Here is a 14,473-nt window from a genome sequence, read left to right as displayed (position 1 = left end):
TTCTAAAAAATGTTTAAAATTTATGAAGCTCATAAATCAACAGCCATGCATATAATTGGAAAGCTGGTAGAAGTCATTCCATCAATACACTCAGGATGGGGTTCAAACACAATGTGGGGTGCCTGAAATTAGGATGTCAGAGTGTGGCCATCCCCCTAACAACCCTTTATGCTGCAGCTATTTTGAAATTCCCCAAATTGCATGTTTCTCAGCAAAGGCAGCTGACCCTCACCTAGGTGTGCAGGGTCCCTTCATTCTCATGGAGACAGAAGGCCACAATAAAAGCAAGTAGACAAAAGCTTAATTGAGGCAAATTAAAGTGACAAATGATATAGGCCTTTTTGTTGAATTTGATTAACCATTAAGCAGCAAGTGTAAATCAAAACAGCAAAGCTTGTAGCAGATATTTTATATTTTGGTCACTTCAAATCAAGAAACAGAAACATTGGAATAATTTTACATGGCTGCATTCAAGTGAAGCTTTGGTTTTGACAAGGCATTTGTTAGAGAGGTACCATTTTTACAAAAAAAAAAAAAAACAAGAGAAAAAATTAGATGACAGGAGAAAAAGATTTTTCTCATATTCTAATTGTGTGTCTTTCTCTATATTAGGGTCCCAGTCCCTCAACTCAGATATGTATTTAACCCTCACATGGGGGATACATGGAAACTGGTCACATTTCTTTTGCTGTGAGAGAACAATATCATGGCATTATGGAAAAGGAAGCCAATTCTAATCTTTGAACTTAATTTTTTTTTTCCTCTCTTAGTTTTCTTTGTATATTTCTCATTTGGATTCCATTATATTAACTTTGATGCTGCTCTTTGTGATTCCTGGATAAGCTTTAGTCACTGGCAAAAGTGCTCAAAACTTTGGCCTTTCCTGTGTGCTCATCACTGTTTATGATCCTTTCTCCTCCTTTCTTCAAAAATTCTTGTTTTATTACAGATGTGGAAAAGGATGGAAAGGAAATCGTTGCCACATAAGTGCTAAGCCTCTTCAGCCCCCAACTTCAAGTCCCCTCCAAAATGGTAGGTCTGTAAAGAGAAAGTAATGTCTTTCAATTCATCCTTTGAGTCTTTCATTTTACTTATTTCTGTCTTTGATTGCTCTGATTTTGCAGATATTTGGATTGGATTGGGTATCGGCTTCTTACTGATTAAAATTACAGTTGCTGCCTTGTATTTTCTTTCAAAGAAGAAAGTGCCAGAAATGTAAGTAAAACTTTTATTTTGCATATAGCAGACACAAACGTGGCACAGAGCAATGGCCAACTGCCCAGGCTCATTGGTTTCAGTTTTGAATTTCCCCACAGTCTGCCTCCATACGAAACACTAAGCAGAGAACATTGCAGTAAAAGCTGACCTTAGTGGGCCCCAGTCTGGAAACAATGAGCAATGGCTTGATTGCCTAGAATGTTTTGATTGTGGCATTGTATGATATTCTTAAATTATAAAATTCAGAGGTTTTTAGGATATGCCTTCAACTAACGATTCAGTATTTCACAGATATATTTACAAGCCCTTCCTGCCATCCCTCTGATAATCTCTGTTTTTTCTCTCCTTCGATAATCTCTGCTTTTTCTCTCCTCCTTGTTTATTTTACTCTAACCTCTGTATTGCTTCTCTGCCTACCTCTCAACTTATTCTGCTAGATCCTTCTCTGCCAGCAAGTACCTAGCACTGTCCCTTCCTCCCTTTCAGCAATTCCTGTTGCACATTTCCTTGTCCATTTTTGTGCTGTTAGATTTTCCTCGCCCTTCATTTTCTTCTCCAGAATTCGTCTTCAAAGCTGTCTCTTTTCCTTTAAACTTGTTCTCTGCTATAGACTTCCCTCTCTTTGGGGATGTTGTTATCTCCCAAAGTATCTACTAAACTGTGCAGACTGCTGTCCTGACATTATTGCTGTTGACACGTCTCCTATCTGCATGCTCCCCTGACAGGTAGAGCTGTCTGTGGACACAGAACAAAATGTTGAAGCAGAAACCTTTATTGGTTGTGCTTCTGTTAATTGAGTGCATAGCTTCACCTGCTTTCCTTACATCTTCCTCTTCTTGAAAGCAGGAATAACACTTCCTTATCTGATTTCACAGGGCTTTAAGATTTAATTCATTCACATTAATACAACCTGCCAAGGCACACATATGGAAAAGCACAAGATTACTTCTATTGTAAGAGCTGCTGCATTTTTCTTTTTGTCATTTCAATATTTATCTTTGAAAAAAGAGTTTAATTTCTCAAAACATGTTTGATAGTGTTTTAATTCAAAAAATATTCTTGTTTCCTCCACTACTTCTTCTGTGCTCTCATTCAACACTCCCTCTATGTTTTTCTTTCATAAATGTCTACTCAAAGGTTACTGCACTGCCATTCACATCTCTTTTACCCATAAATCTATATTTAAGGAATAATTTTTTCTTTTCTTATAATTACTTATTCTACCAAAAAAAAGTAGTCTTTTTTCTACCCTGTTGCAATATGATGCTAAGCAATATGGTCCTATTAGGTATAAAACAGGGATGAATGAGCATCTTCTTAGTATGGCTCTAAGAATATCCCACAGCCCTGATATGTAGAGAACCAGAGCTGTGAAAGAGAGGATTAGACAAGCTTACAAAACAAAGCTTATTCTGGTCTTGATTGTTTTCATTAAAGCTTCCAGAAAGGTAAGTTATGATGATGGAAATTTTTGTGACTACCAATTTTATCTATTATAAACTGAGATTGTCAAATCATTTTGCCCACATTAATAATTATTAAAAAAATATTTTTTATTTTCCCTGTTTTCAGTCACAGTCTACTTAACATGTAAGTCAAAATGCTTTTTTAGGCATGTTCCTAAGAAAAAAATTTAGCTAATAAATGGAAATTTGTTTGAAATTGTGAAAACAATGAAATCTGAAATTTTGAATTTGAGAAGATAAGTTCATCCAGGTTCTTCCTCTTCAACTACCTAGTGCCTACCATGATTTGGTATACAAAAATCACAGCTGGAAACATAGAAGTAAATTAAGGCAAATTATTCCTGAACTGCTTAATCAGTAATCAGAAGTGACAAGTCAAAATGCAGCCAATGTTAATGTACTGAAGTTTGGATCTTTAGGATAAAGCTTTAAAATAAGAAGTGACTTGTGTTTGCATAAGTCTGTAAAATGTACAATGTGACAGCACCACACAGAGGCATGAGATTTTACTCCTGATTTTTTTCAAGGGATTTGATGAATGAGAGGATTTTACTGGCACATAAATTATAGTTACCTACAGTTAGTTTTCATTTCTGTCTGCTTTTAGCCCTCCTGAGCCATGTTGTTTTCATAAAGTCATTAGGCACTAGAGTCACTCTAGGGAAGATTTCACGTGCTTGAGGCCATATTTACTACCTTTTGATAAATTCTTTTGCTTGCTATTTTTATGTAATTTCTGTTAGTGTCCCGTTGCTTTACCGTATAGACCCACCCATGCAGGCACTGGCAGTTGGTTCTCCAAAGGAGAACATTAGGAGTTGTAGGTGTTAGCTCCCATGACATCTTAAAATGTTGTGTAGGTCCATCTAAGTCTCAGGGAATATAGTACAGGAATGTGCACAAGAGCTGGAGAAGCTTAAGAGTCCAATACAATTCTCTTTTTTTCATCAGAAAACCAGGTAGGAGGCAGTAGGGATAGGCTGAGTATCCCTTAGGTGATTGCCAGCTAAAAATTTGTCACTAACAGCAGTGAGAACCTAAGTCTTATTTGTCCCACTTCTTCTCTGGAAACAATAATAGTGCTTTAACCCTTCCCTTCAAACCAGAATGGATGCTCTGCTTCCCCTTTTCTATCTCATTCTCCTTTGCAGAATTTAGTTTCTGATCTGCAGGCTTTAATCACTCCTGTTACTGAGAGGGAGTTACTGGAAGTCATCATGTAAGTTTACTTCCTAATGGACAAAAGCAGCTTTCCATGGCTTGGCAGCAGCATATTCATTGCCATGACAGCATTCAGATATGTCAGATACTTCCCAGTCCCCAGCTGGGGATATGTGAAACCTTTGAATAGGAGCCCCAAATCAGAGAAACTTGTGAGTTTCTCTCATTCCTGTTTGCACTACAGAGATGATGTTCCCTGATCCAGAAGGGAAGGCTGCCAGTTGCTCCACTCCATCAGTGACATCTGTCCTTGTTGACCAAATGGAAGCAAAGCTTCATTTTAGCTTCCATTTTTTTTGCAGCTGCCTTCTAATGCTTCATTGTAATTTGAAATGTGAGAGTATGAAAAGTAAGTGACTTTCTGTCCAGCCAAGTTATGCCTTTTTACTACTGCCTCCAAATCAGTCAGCATCCCTGGATGATTTCAGTTTGTTTCTTTCCTGTTCCTGAACTGTGCCATCCACTGCAAGGCCAATGCACCACAGCTATTATAAGTTCTGTCAACCTTAATGAACACAGAACATTAAATTTTCCAAAGCATATAACAGTGTATTTTGCCACACAAGGAAAAGAGTGAAAAACTGAGGTCTTATGAGAAAGCATTTTAAAATGATAGAAAATCATGGAAAGAAAGGGCCCGCAGAGGCCATTTTTCATCCTGCCACATCACAGACTCAAATGTATCACTCCTGAGTTCACATTTAAAAACCTCTAGCAACATGAATTTGATGGCATCCTCGGGCTATATTGGTATCTTGGGTAGAAAGAAGTTTGCTGTTAGAAAGTTATATTCCAACTGCTGATATGTCTGTTTATCATTTAAGATCATTCCTATTCACCATGGGCGATAACAGATCATTCCCTTCCTCCTTGCAGAAAGCTTTTTCTGTTCTTGAAGGCAGTTGTCATGCCTCCTTACAGGCTGCTTTCTTCAGGGTAAACAGGCTCAGTGCTTTAGTCTTTCTCCATAGTTAAGGCTTACTTACAATTACGATGATTCCCAGTTTCTGTTGCCAGACTTTCTGCAGTCAGACCATATCCTTCTGGAGGTCTGCTGTGAAGGAATTGGTGGTATATTCCAAGGGAATCTCTCCAAACAGATCTGAGGGGCTGCCAGAGGTCATTGCTGGCTGTGCCTCTGTTCCTATATCCCAAAGAGATAAACAGAATGACAGCATAATGACATTTAGTGAATGGTTTTCAGCTTGTGAACTGGAACAGAGACAGATACAGTTCATGTATAATGGGAGAAAAATGCGCAGTTTTATGGGAAAAAGTAAACCAAAATTTGGAAGCATTAGCCATAAATGTTGGTTGGGAATTGCTGTACTAGTCTAATGCTGCTATCCAAATCCATTGATTCTTCTGTAGGGTAAACTTCTGTTCTCAGAAGTTTTCAGTTTTTCTGAAATGTTACATCTGATGATCACCACACACAGGAAGGACTGCACAGAAACAGGAGGAAACACACTGAGACACAGCTAGACTCTGTAGTCTGTAGCCTTCAAGATCACAAAGATGAAAGTTGCAAAAGAGTGATTTAATTAAAAAAAAATTTACTCAAAAGATACAAAGTACAGACTTGGGAAACTTATACAGCATATTAACAGTCAAATCAAACATCCAAGTGGCCTGTACATTATTTCAGATGCAGTTTTTGGAAGGTCTTCTCTCCTTGCATCATGCCTCCTATTTCTTTTATGGGATGTACAAAATATAGCTTCAGCAAACCTAAATTTAGTTGAAAAGATTTTAAACATGCTTTGGAAATTAAGATCTTGAGTTTTAGTTTCTCTTAAGAACTGCAGCTTTAGCACACCTATAAAAATTGTTTTAAGGGATTATTTTAATTAGTAGCTTAATTGTAATTAAATCTTTGGTCGACTATGACTTTGTCATTGTTGTTATGGATCAGATGATAAGCATTCCTCCAGTATTGTGTTTCCTAACAATCTGTGTTCTGTATGAAAGAAAGTACAAAATTATGAGCTCTTGCATCCAAAAAAAAAAAAAAAGAAATCCAGATACTTTAATTTTCCATTAACAAGAATGATATTTCTCAGCAGACTGTTTATACACTGGTGGGTATTTTGTGGAGCATAAAACTTTCTTCCTGTCTTTGTGAAATTGCAGTGGAGAAACCTCTGACAAATCAGTAGTTTTTGCTACTAAAGAATGCAGATGAGCTTAGCAAAGCTATGCCTAATGTTACCTCAACCTAAGATGATTAATTCTCTCCGTTCCTATTGTGGTATTTCTGGTTATGTTAGGAAACCCAGTTCTCTCTAAACTACCTTACACACATATTTGAGTATTTTTTACTTTTTTTTTCCTTTTTTTTTTTTTTTTTTTTACTTTCTTACTGCAGTTGCTACCTCATCAAATTGATAGATTACAGCACTTGTGTAAACATGTGATTAAACTTTCTCTTACAAATTCTTTAAGGCCTTTTAAGTCATTTGAAAATATTTTAGAAATGTTAATCCTTTTGATATCCTTTAGAAAGTATTCTTTCTACATTCAAAAACAGGGATAACCATATATATAAGTTTGTATGAATGAACACATATCTATGTATGAATCTATATGTATCTACATATATCATATGTATGAATCTATGTGTTTATATATGGTGTATGTATGTGTAGCATAAGTTATAGAAGGTAGTATATTCAAGGTGGCTTTTGAATTTTGACAAAAATGTTCGAAGAGCAGGAGTGAAATTGAGAAAGTTCATTTTCCACCCAAGTTTCTGGTGCATAAATTCAAGCAGTGTCCATATTTTAGGCCATAAAATTCCCATTATCCCTAAGATTCAGTCACCAATACATATATATGCTTTTCATGATTCAGATCTAGAGGGGGAAGACACCTGAAATCTGCTGGACTCAATTTTATTGCTTGAGACATAGACAGGACCAATTTCAGCACAAAGCACAGTAACCAAAAATGTGTTGTTGAAGAACTTGGCCAGCACTCTGCTAGGTGCCCACAGTTTGGCACAGTGTCCTTCTGGTTAGTTCTCTTCCTTGCATAGGGAGCTGTAGATCCGTGTTCAGCACCCTCCTGCCCTCAGGACAGACCCAAGTGCTCAGCATGCTCTTGCCCCAATAAGCTGTGTATGTGTCTTGCACAAACTGCTTGAGTTTAAAGGAGTGACGAAAGAGAATCAGACCAATCCCTGTCCTTACCATTTGCTGCTGTCACAGTAAGGGTGGTTCACACTGAGAATTGTGTGACCTGTGTTGCCCTCTGGAAGCGTCTCAACTGACTCTAAGGAGAACTGATTTGTTTAATTCCATATTATGCTTTTTAGGCCATACAGTTGGTTTGTGAGGTCTCAATGAGGCACCAATATTAAGGCATGCAAGTGTGGCCCTTTGGGCACAAGTTTAGAAGCAGAGCCAAATTCCTTAAAAACTTCTCATCTTAGTTTGCTTCTGGCCTTAGATTTTGTGAGCCACGCTTTCATAGAGTAAAAAATAAATTTTGTACACATTTTCTGGACTTCATTCAGGAAGACTGGGACACAAATATACACTTAGTAGGCATATAAATAATTTTTCACTGCTTCACTAAGCAAACTAAATGAGTCAGAATATCATTATTTATTACAGTTAAGACTAGATCAAATGAAAAAATTAACAGGTTCAAATATTCAGCTCTCCCCATTGTTGTGTTAGGTAACCAAAATAAATAATGAGACTGGCATTAGAAGCAATTATTTTCTGACAGTCTTGTGAAATATTTTAGGGAGACATGTCTGGTTTAGTATAAAATTCAAACTTAGTTTCTTGCACTGATTTAATTCTATAAGGTAGAATATTTCTCTGCCTTAACTTGTGTCTTCCTCCCAAGCAGCCATTCTGGTTTTAGCTATTTGTGACAGAAATCATGCAGTGTGTCTCCGCTGTGGTTCCCACTGAGGAACATCAACTTCCCAACATCTCTGTGGGCTGTGCTCCTGTGGCTGCTCTTGTGCCCTCAGTCCTGCCTACCCCAGTAACACAGAGCCTGTCTATCAGATTCTAGGGAGACATGGCTTCAACCACCTGCAGGAGCAGCTTTGGAACAGAAACACACACAGAAACGCACAACAAAATTTATTTCTCCATCATCAAGACTGATGGGAAGCTTTAGGGAAAATTTTTGTCTTAGAATACTGTACATGCAGATTTCTACGTACGCAAAGGATAAAAACTGTGGATAAGACCTAAAAACCCCAAATGTATCATTTCAGAAGCAAAGAATAGCTTCTGCTTCATTCTTCAGTAATTTTAACTAATACATCTGTTGCTTTTTATGTGGTATTGAAACAGTTTTGATGATTCCAATACCACCATTTGATGGGCATCTCACTATAACAAAGACATTGAGGTGCTGGAGAGAGTCCAGAGCAACAAAGCTGGTGAAGGGTGTAGAAATTAAGTCCTATGAGGAGCAACTGAGGGAGCAGGAAGTGTTTTGCCTGAAAAGAGAAAAGAAGGGTCAGGAGAGACCTTTCTGCTCTCTATAACTGCAGGAGATTGTGGCCAGGTGCGGGTCAGTCCCTTCTCCAAGGAATGAGTGCCAGGACAAGAGGACATGGCCTCAAGCTGTGCTAGGGAACTTCAGGCTGGACATCAGGACGATTTTATTCACCAAATGGGTTGTTAAGCATTGGAACAGAGTGCCAATGGAGGTGGAAGGGGCTGGACATGGCACTTAGTCCAGCTGAACAGGTGGTGATCAGTCAACGCTGGACTCAGTGATCTTAGAGTTCTCTTCCAACATTAATGAGTCCATGATTCTGTGATTTCAAGCAATGTGGAAAATTAACAACTAGTCACCTATTAGGGAAAAAAATTTAGATCTAGGCAGCATGTTCCATGCCCATTCTGCTTTTGCAGAATAAATGTGATTAACTGCACAGGTCATAAGTGCTTCCAGAAAGAAATAGGGCATGTGAAGTCCTCTATCAACTTTATATCTTCAGATGAGGTAATGGACATGAGATTCATAAATAGCAAAATTTGTCCTAATAATCCATTATAAATTGTTTAAGGCATTGTATTAATTAGTGAAAAATTTGCATTTCAATACCTCAAGTGATTATTTATTCCTGCCTTTATAGAAAATGATATGGGTGGAAAAAGCTTGTATAGCTTTAAAACTGATGCTGATGATTTTGACCCAAAATGCAAGTTCTTTCCAATTAATCGGAAAAGTGGAGTACTTATAACAATGAAATAACTAAGGTGTTCTTGAACTTGGAGCCTAAGACCATGTTAATCACTGAATTGTCAGTGTGATAGGAAAACACAGGAAGAACATGATCTCATCCCATGCAAGGAAATTATAGGAATGCAACTTTGAAGGTAATCACGTTTTATTAAATGTATAGAACTATACCTGCATTTTATAAATACTAAATAGTTCTTTGCACATCAAGTAGCATATATATTTTTTGAAGCAACAGATGAAAAATTACTGTTTTAAGCAATTTTAAAAAATTACTTAAAAAAATTTATCCAGAATATTGGTTTAATTTCATTAACTTCAGTAGAGCTCAGCTGTAATTCTATTTAGCCACCTAGTTTTTTGGACTCAAGTCTTTTGAACTTTAATCTGTTTGGCTCTTTGATGACCTGTGTGATATGGTGTTTTTTGTTCCTTTTTTTTTCTTGTTTGACTTCCCAAGGAAAGTGCAGAAAAGTGCTATTTCTTCATTTGCCAATCCATTGTACAAAGACCTTAGATCATCTGGGAAAGTAAAGGTAAGCTGTTCAGAAAAATGTATTTGAGGAAGTCCTCAAATAGTATTCCATTAAAACAATGTAATCCCTGAGAAAATGCTATTTAATAAGTGGCAATGAAAAATTAACTCAATACTCAGATCAGTTCCAGTGCATTTTCGAAACACAGTAGTAGTTGAAGTCAGCTCAGTTTTGACAACCTCTCAGTGTTTATAATTATCACGACTATAGGCTGAAGATTTGGAGGAAAAAAGTATTTTGGATTAAATATTTACCCACACTTAGATAAGAATAAACTCGCTGGGACTCGTCTCCTTTTGTACCTGGAAAATAAACAAACAAACAAAACCAAGAAAAGCCATCCAACAAAGCAAACACACAACAAAAGAAACACATCAACAACAATAAAAACACAAAATGCATGATTTGGCAACCAAGTTGCCTTTGCACACTCACTTAACTTTAATAAAGGAGTTTTTAGTCCTCCCCAGTACCTTAAACATACATCACAATTTCCGTCACTGTAAAATTCACCTTGACACTAAACAAGCAATTGGCCACACATTGCCCTTGTACCCTTTGCTGATCAGAATTAAGAAACTGATAGAGTAACAAAGAAATTTTTGAATAAAATATGTATTTAAAAGTGAACACATTGCAGCAAAAGAATTAAAGGCAAGATTTAATTATCAAATTAGAATGAAAAGTAAAAATCATGTCCTAAATTTAACAAGGAATAAATTATTGAATTAAATGAAGGTATGTCTGATATTTTGTTTATAATTTAAATAAAAAAAGACGAAGAACCTTGGGAAAAAAAAAAAAGAAAAAAAATTTAGATATCCTTCCTGCCCTCATTTTGATACTACCCTTATTAGCATTGAAAGAGGTAGGCTTGATTTGAAATAGAAAATAAGGATTGTCCTTTGCACAGTCAATATATAAGATTCCACTGCAGCTTTGAATAGAATTAACTCTGACATGCCATTTACTTTCTGTAAAAAGGTCCTTACACCTGATTTTAGAGACATTAGATCACATGAATTCACTTATAGGTTGGAGTTTGTGAGAGCTCCAAGTTGGAAATATTCCCATCACAATCATGTCCAATTCATCAGGACATTTTTATTTTAGTTAAAATAGATTCCTGACAGGCTTCATTTAATAGCAAGTTGAAAAACAGAAGCACAGAGTCAGGAGAGACATTTTCATGGAAGACAGCCCCAGGCATCGTGATTGAAGTCCAGCCATGTACCAGAACTTCCTCTATTTTCTCTAAAACTGGGAAAATACATGTTTACATTAATTCCTCTTTTTAAAAGAAAACATGCATTATGAGTTTTCTCCAAGTCTGATGAGACTTAAATCTAAATGGTGTATCATCAATCAAAAGAGATGACAGAATGTGAGCAAAAGCTGTTGTCTCCAGCTGAATACTCACAAGTTATGCCCTTGTGGGAGTCTCTGAGCTTCATAAAGAACAGTTCTCCTGAACCTTCCTGAACACAAAAATCATGTGGGCTTAGCATAGCTCTACTCTTGCTCATAATGTTGCCTCATAATTTTGGATCCATAGAGTGTGTTACACAGGCGCCACATGGCAGAATATATTCTTTTCAGCTCACTAAAAATATTCTGAAGCAGTTTTTTTCTTTTTATAGTCTCCTAGGTATGCCATGTCATCTGCTGTTCAAATCAGTGTTTCTCCATGGCATGAGGTATGTAACAATATATTTCTAGGATGTGGGTTGGACTAGAAAAGGAAATTCATTTGCAGAGGAAAGAGGAAAATGTCACTTAAAGTCAAGTGTACTCCTACTTGTACTGTTAGCACCTCTGGAAATCTGAGAAAGATGACTGGGGCTGAATTGGTTGGCAAGGACCTCATAATAACAATTCTAGTAGTGTTGCTCTTCATAGCTACTTGGTACACCATACACTAAAGCAGTGAGTTTCAGTCTGGGCAGATGCTGAAGAAAATGCTTAGAATTACTGAAATCCTTTCCTGAAGGAAAGGTTCATATTATCTATTTTCTCATAATTTTTCAATCAAGGAAATTATAACCATTTCCATGAATAAAAGGAAATTACAATGCCGTGTACCAAAAGTAGTGACCCACTGCAATTACACTATTGTACACAGATTGCTTAATATAATGCTAAATGTATATTGGAGCAAGGTCTCTGGAGACAAGGGAAAAAAGGTGGAAATAGATGCAGAAGTAGGTTAAATTACTTAATCAGGGGCATGTGGTAGGTAATTGTTTTGGTGGATCTATGCTAACTTTATTCAACTGAAAGTCTGGTCTAAAAATGTTTCAAGATTTTGTAGTTTTCTTCAATATGTTACTTCTATAATGAATCTATACCATTTGTATGTGAATTTAAAAAAATAATTGAATCACTTGGATATTAAATTTCTTTTCTTTTTTTTCTTTTAGTATCCGTTTAATGAAAATGTGAATGCCACTTCTTTTCCGAATCCCCTCTATGGTGTAGCAGCAGAAGACATGGAAAAATTATGTAACTCCTTGAAATCTTAAAAACAACACAGGATCAATAGTGATCGTAACTCTTTTCATAAAGACTTGTTACAAAATCTGGAAATGTGTCATGATACTGTAGTACTTGCAATATGAATTAATAACTCATCACAGAATAACTCTTATTAAAACAATTACATTTAGAAAGTAAATTTATTTTGAAACTGCAATCCATACATAAGTAAACCATAATTATATATTGTCTTCTGTCATTTCTGTTGGTGTAAAAAGAGATTGATAATTATAACTATGAATTCATTTTACATTTATACAGTTTAAATTCTAGTATGTTAATAAAATGTTTAATCTAATCCAGATTCTTTATGTTTGGGAATCATAATTTTATGTCCGTTATTTGAGAAACGATGACTTAAATATTTCTGTAATTTTGCATTAGAAAGGATTTTAACTGACTCTATTAGTGTTCCAAGATGCAGAAGCAAAATAAAAGTCTTTATAAAATTGGAAACACATCAAACTAAATCAAGAGTGGTCATGAATCATAGATTAGAATATTAGCTCAGCATGTGATTCATCTATGTGACACACTAGTATATGCACTTATTTTTGAAAAAAATTTTTAATATTAACCATGAAAGTTATATCTGACCAAATTTCGCTCCGGTCAGCTCCACAGTTCTATAGTTCTGACCACAGTGCTCCTGATAAATTTAGCTTAGTGGTTGTCAGAGAGTGGAAACTGGCATGTTCAGGAAACCATATTTCTGCTGAATAGGTTGGCCTCCCACACAGCCAAAACTTGTCAGCCCATGCCTCCATGAGAAAGATATCGGGGAACAATTCTGGAGCGCCTTGTGATTTCAATTGTCATTCTCTGTGGTACCAGGCATAGCTCGTAACAGTGTTTACACTTTAAATAACCTGACAAAATGTCATCTTCCATAATACCCACTTGCATTACATGATCCTCATTTTTAGCTTGAAGGCTTAAGTGTTCCTGCTGTGCTTGTGTTTTCTCCCTTACTGTATTTCTACAGCCTGCTTAATTTTAAACCCATTGGCAAGTCTGAAAGTTACTAAACTCCTACAAATTGCATAAAAACAGACATCTGCACTGTAGATGGTCTCTCTGTTAATAGCTTTACTCAAGGAAAGCAGAATTGCTTGACATTTATTAGACTTTTGGGACTCCGGACATAAAAGCATACTGATGCCTGCCTTCATTCCATCGTACACAGGGTTCCTTGGTTTAGGTTTGGTCTTTTTCTTTCACTATTTCTTTGTAGAATAACCATAACCTATATATCTTTCTATATATGTATATATCTTTCTATATATATATGTATTTTTCTACCTGGGGACACAGAACTAATTCTTTACGTTTTTTTTTGTCTGACTGGCATGTTGTTTCATGGGTAGTAGGAACAGCAAGGTATGATGCTTGCCCATCACTCTGCCCATACCTTTCCAGCAATATGCTCATAAGTGCCTCTCTGCTGCCTTCATACACACACTCGACTTAATGCCATCTAGTTGAAAGTTACCAAATGTAATTCATTAAGGTTTTAAATATGAAAATGTGACCACGCATGCTGTTTTCTTTCTGAAACAACTTTAGTGTGACTGAAACATAACATTTGTTTATTAAGCTTGTACCTGTTAGGTTGAGAGACAGAGAACACATTTGATCCTGGAAAGTGCCAAGTGTCTCTAGCTCCAGAACTCGGATATTTTGATAAATCTGTGTGAGATGATTGATCTCCGTGTTACAAACAGACATTGAACATCCTTACATAGTCAAGCTCATGTACTCAAATTCTCTATTTATTCTGCAATGGACTAGCTCTCCTTGCAGAATTCCACTAAACACTAAAATTCTGGTTATGCTATAGTTCTTAAAACTCCATTCATTGTGTCATGCTGTGTGTATCTGTAAAAAATTTCAGTAATGAAAAGAATAAAATTAACAGTGGTTAATTTGATCACATTCTTCCTTATGAAAAGAACACCATTTATTTTACTGTTTATGGTATTCATCTTTTAATGTCCCAAATAAAAGTAGATGATTATAAAGAATTGTTGTAAAATAACTCAGGTAACAACATATTACTCTTCAGTAATGATGAGTTATCTTCTGAGAGAACTCTTCTGGATAATCTCTGAAACAAGGTAGGCCTTTTATCAAAATAATTTTCAATTTTTATTAATGACAGAATGTTTAAAAAAAAAGTGCTGAAATTCAGACTTTTAATCTTCCTGAACTTCAATAATTTTTTTTCTCCTCTTATTTAATGAAAAATAAGAGATTTAATTATAGTCAATATATGGT

At 36.0% G+C, this 14,473-nt stretch overlaps 1 protein-coding gene across 1 annotated transcript in view; it reads left to right on the top strand.

The window, feature by feature from the left end:
• Positions 1-12,183, top strand: part of MALRD1 (MAM and LDL receptor class A domain containing 1) — a 234,212-nt gene extending 222,029 nt beyond the window's left edge. Inside the window, exons 37-41 of the mRNA XM_054274046.1 lie at positions 950-1,032; positions 1,125-1,215; positions 9,586-9,661; positions 11,302-11,358; positions 12,082-12,183. Coding sequence (XP_054130021.1) covers positions 950-1,032; positions 1,125-1,215; positions 9,586-9,661; positions 11,302-11,358; positions 12,082-12,183 — 409 coding nt within the window. The remainder of the gene's footprint in view (positions 1-949; positions 1,033-1,124; positions 1,216-9,585; positions 9,662-11,301; positions 11,359-12,081) is intronic.
• Positions 12,184-14,473: the final 2,290 nt, after the last annotated feature.

This window comes from Melozone crissalis, unplaced genomic scaffold (assembly GCF_028551555.1).
Source record: "Melozone crissalis strain CALT ecotype California unplaced genomic scaffold, PUWL_Pcris_2 ptg000016l_1, whole genome shotgun sequence".
Taxonomy (NCBI): Eukaryota; Metazoa; Chordata; class Aves; order Passeriformes; family Passerellidae; genus Melozone; species Melozone crissalis.
This window is presented reverse-complemented; position numbering and strand designations above follow the sequence as displayed.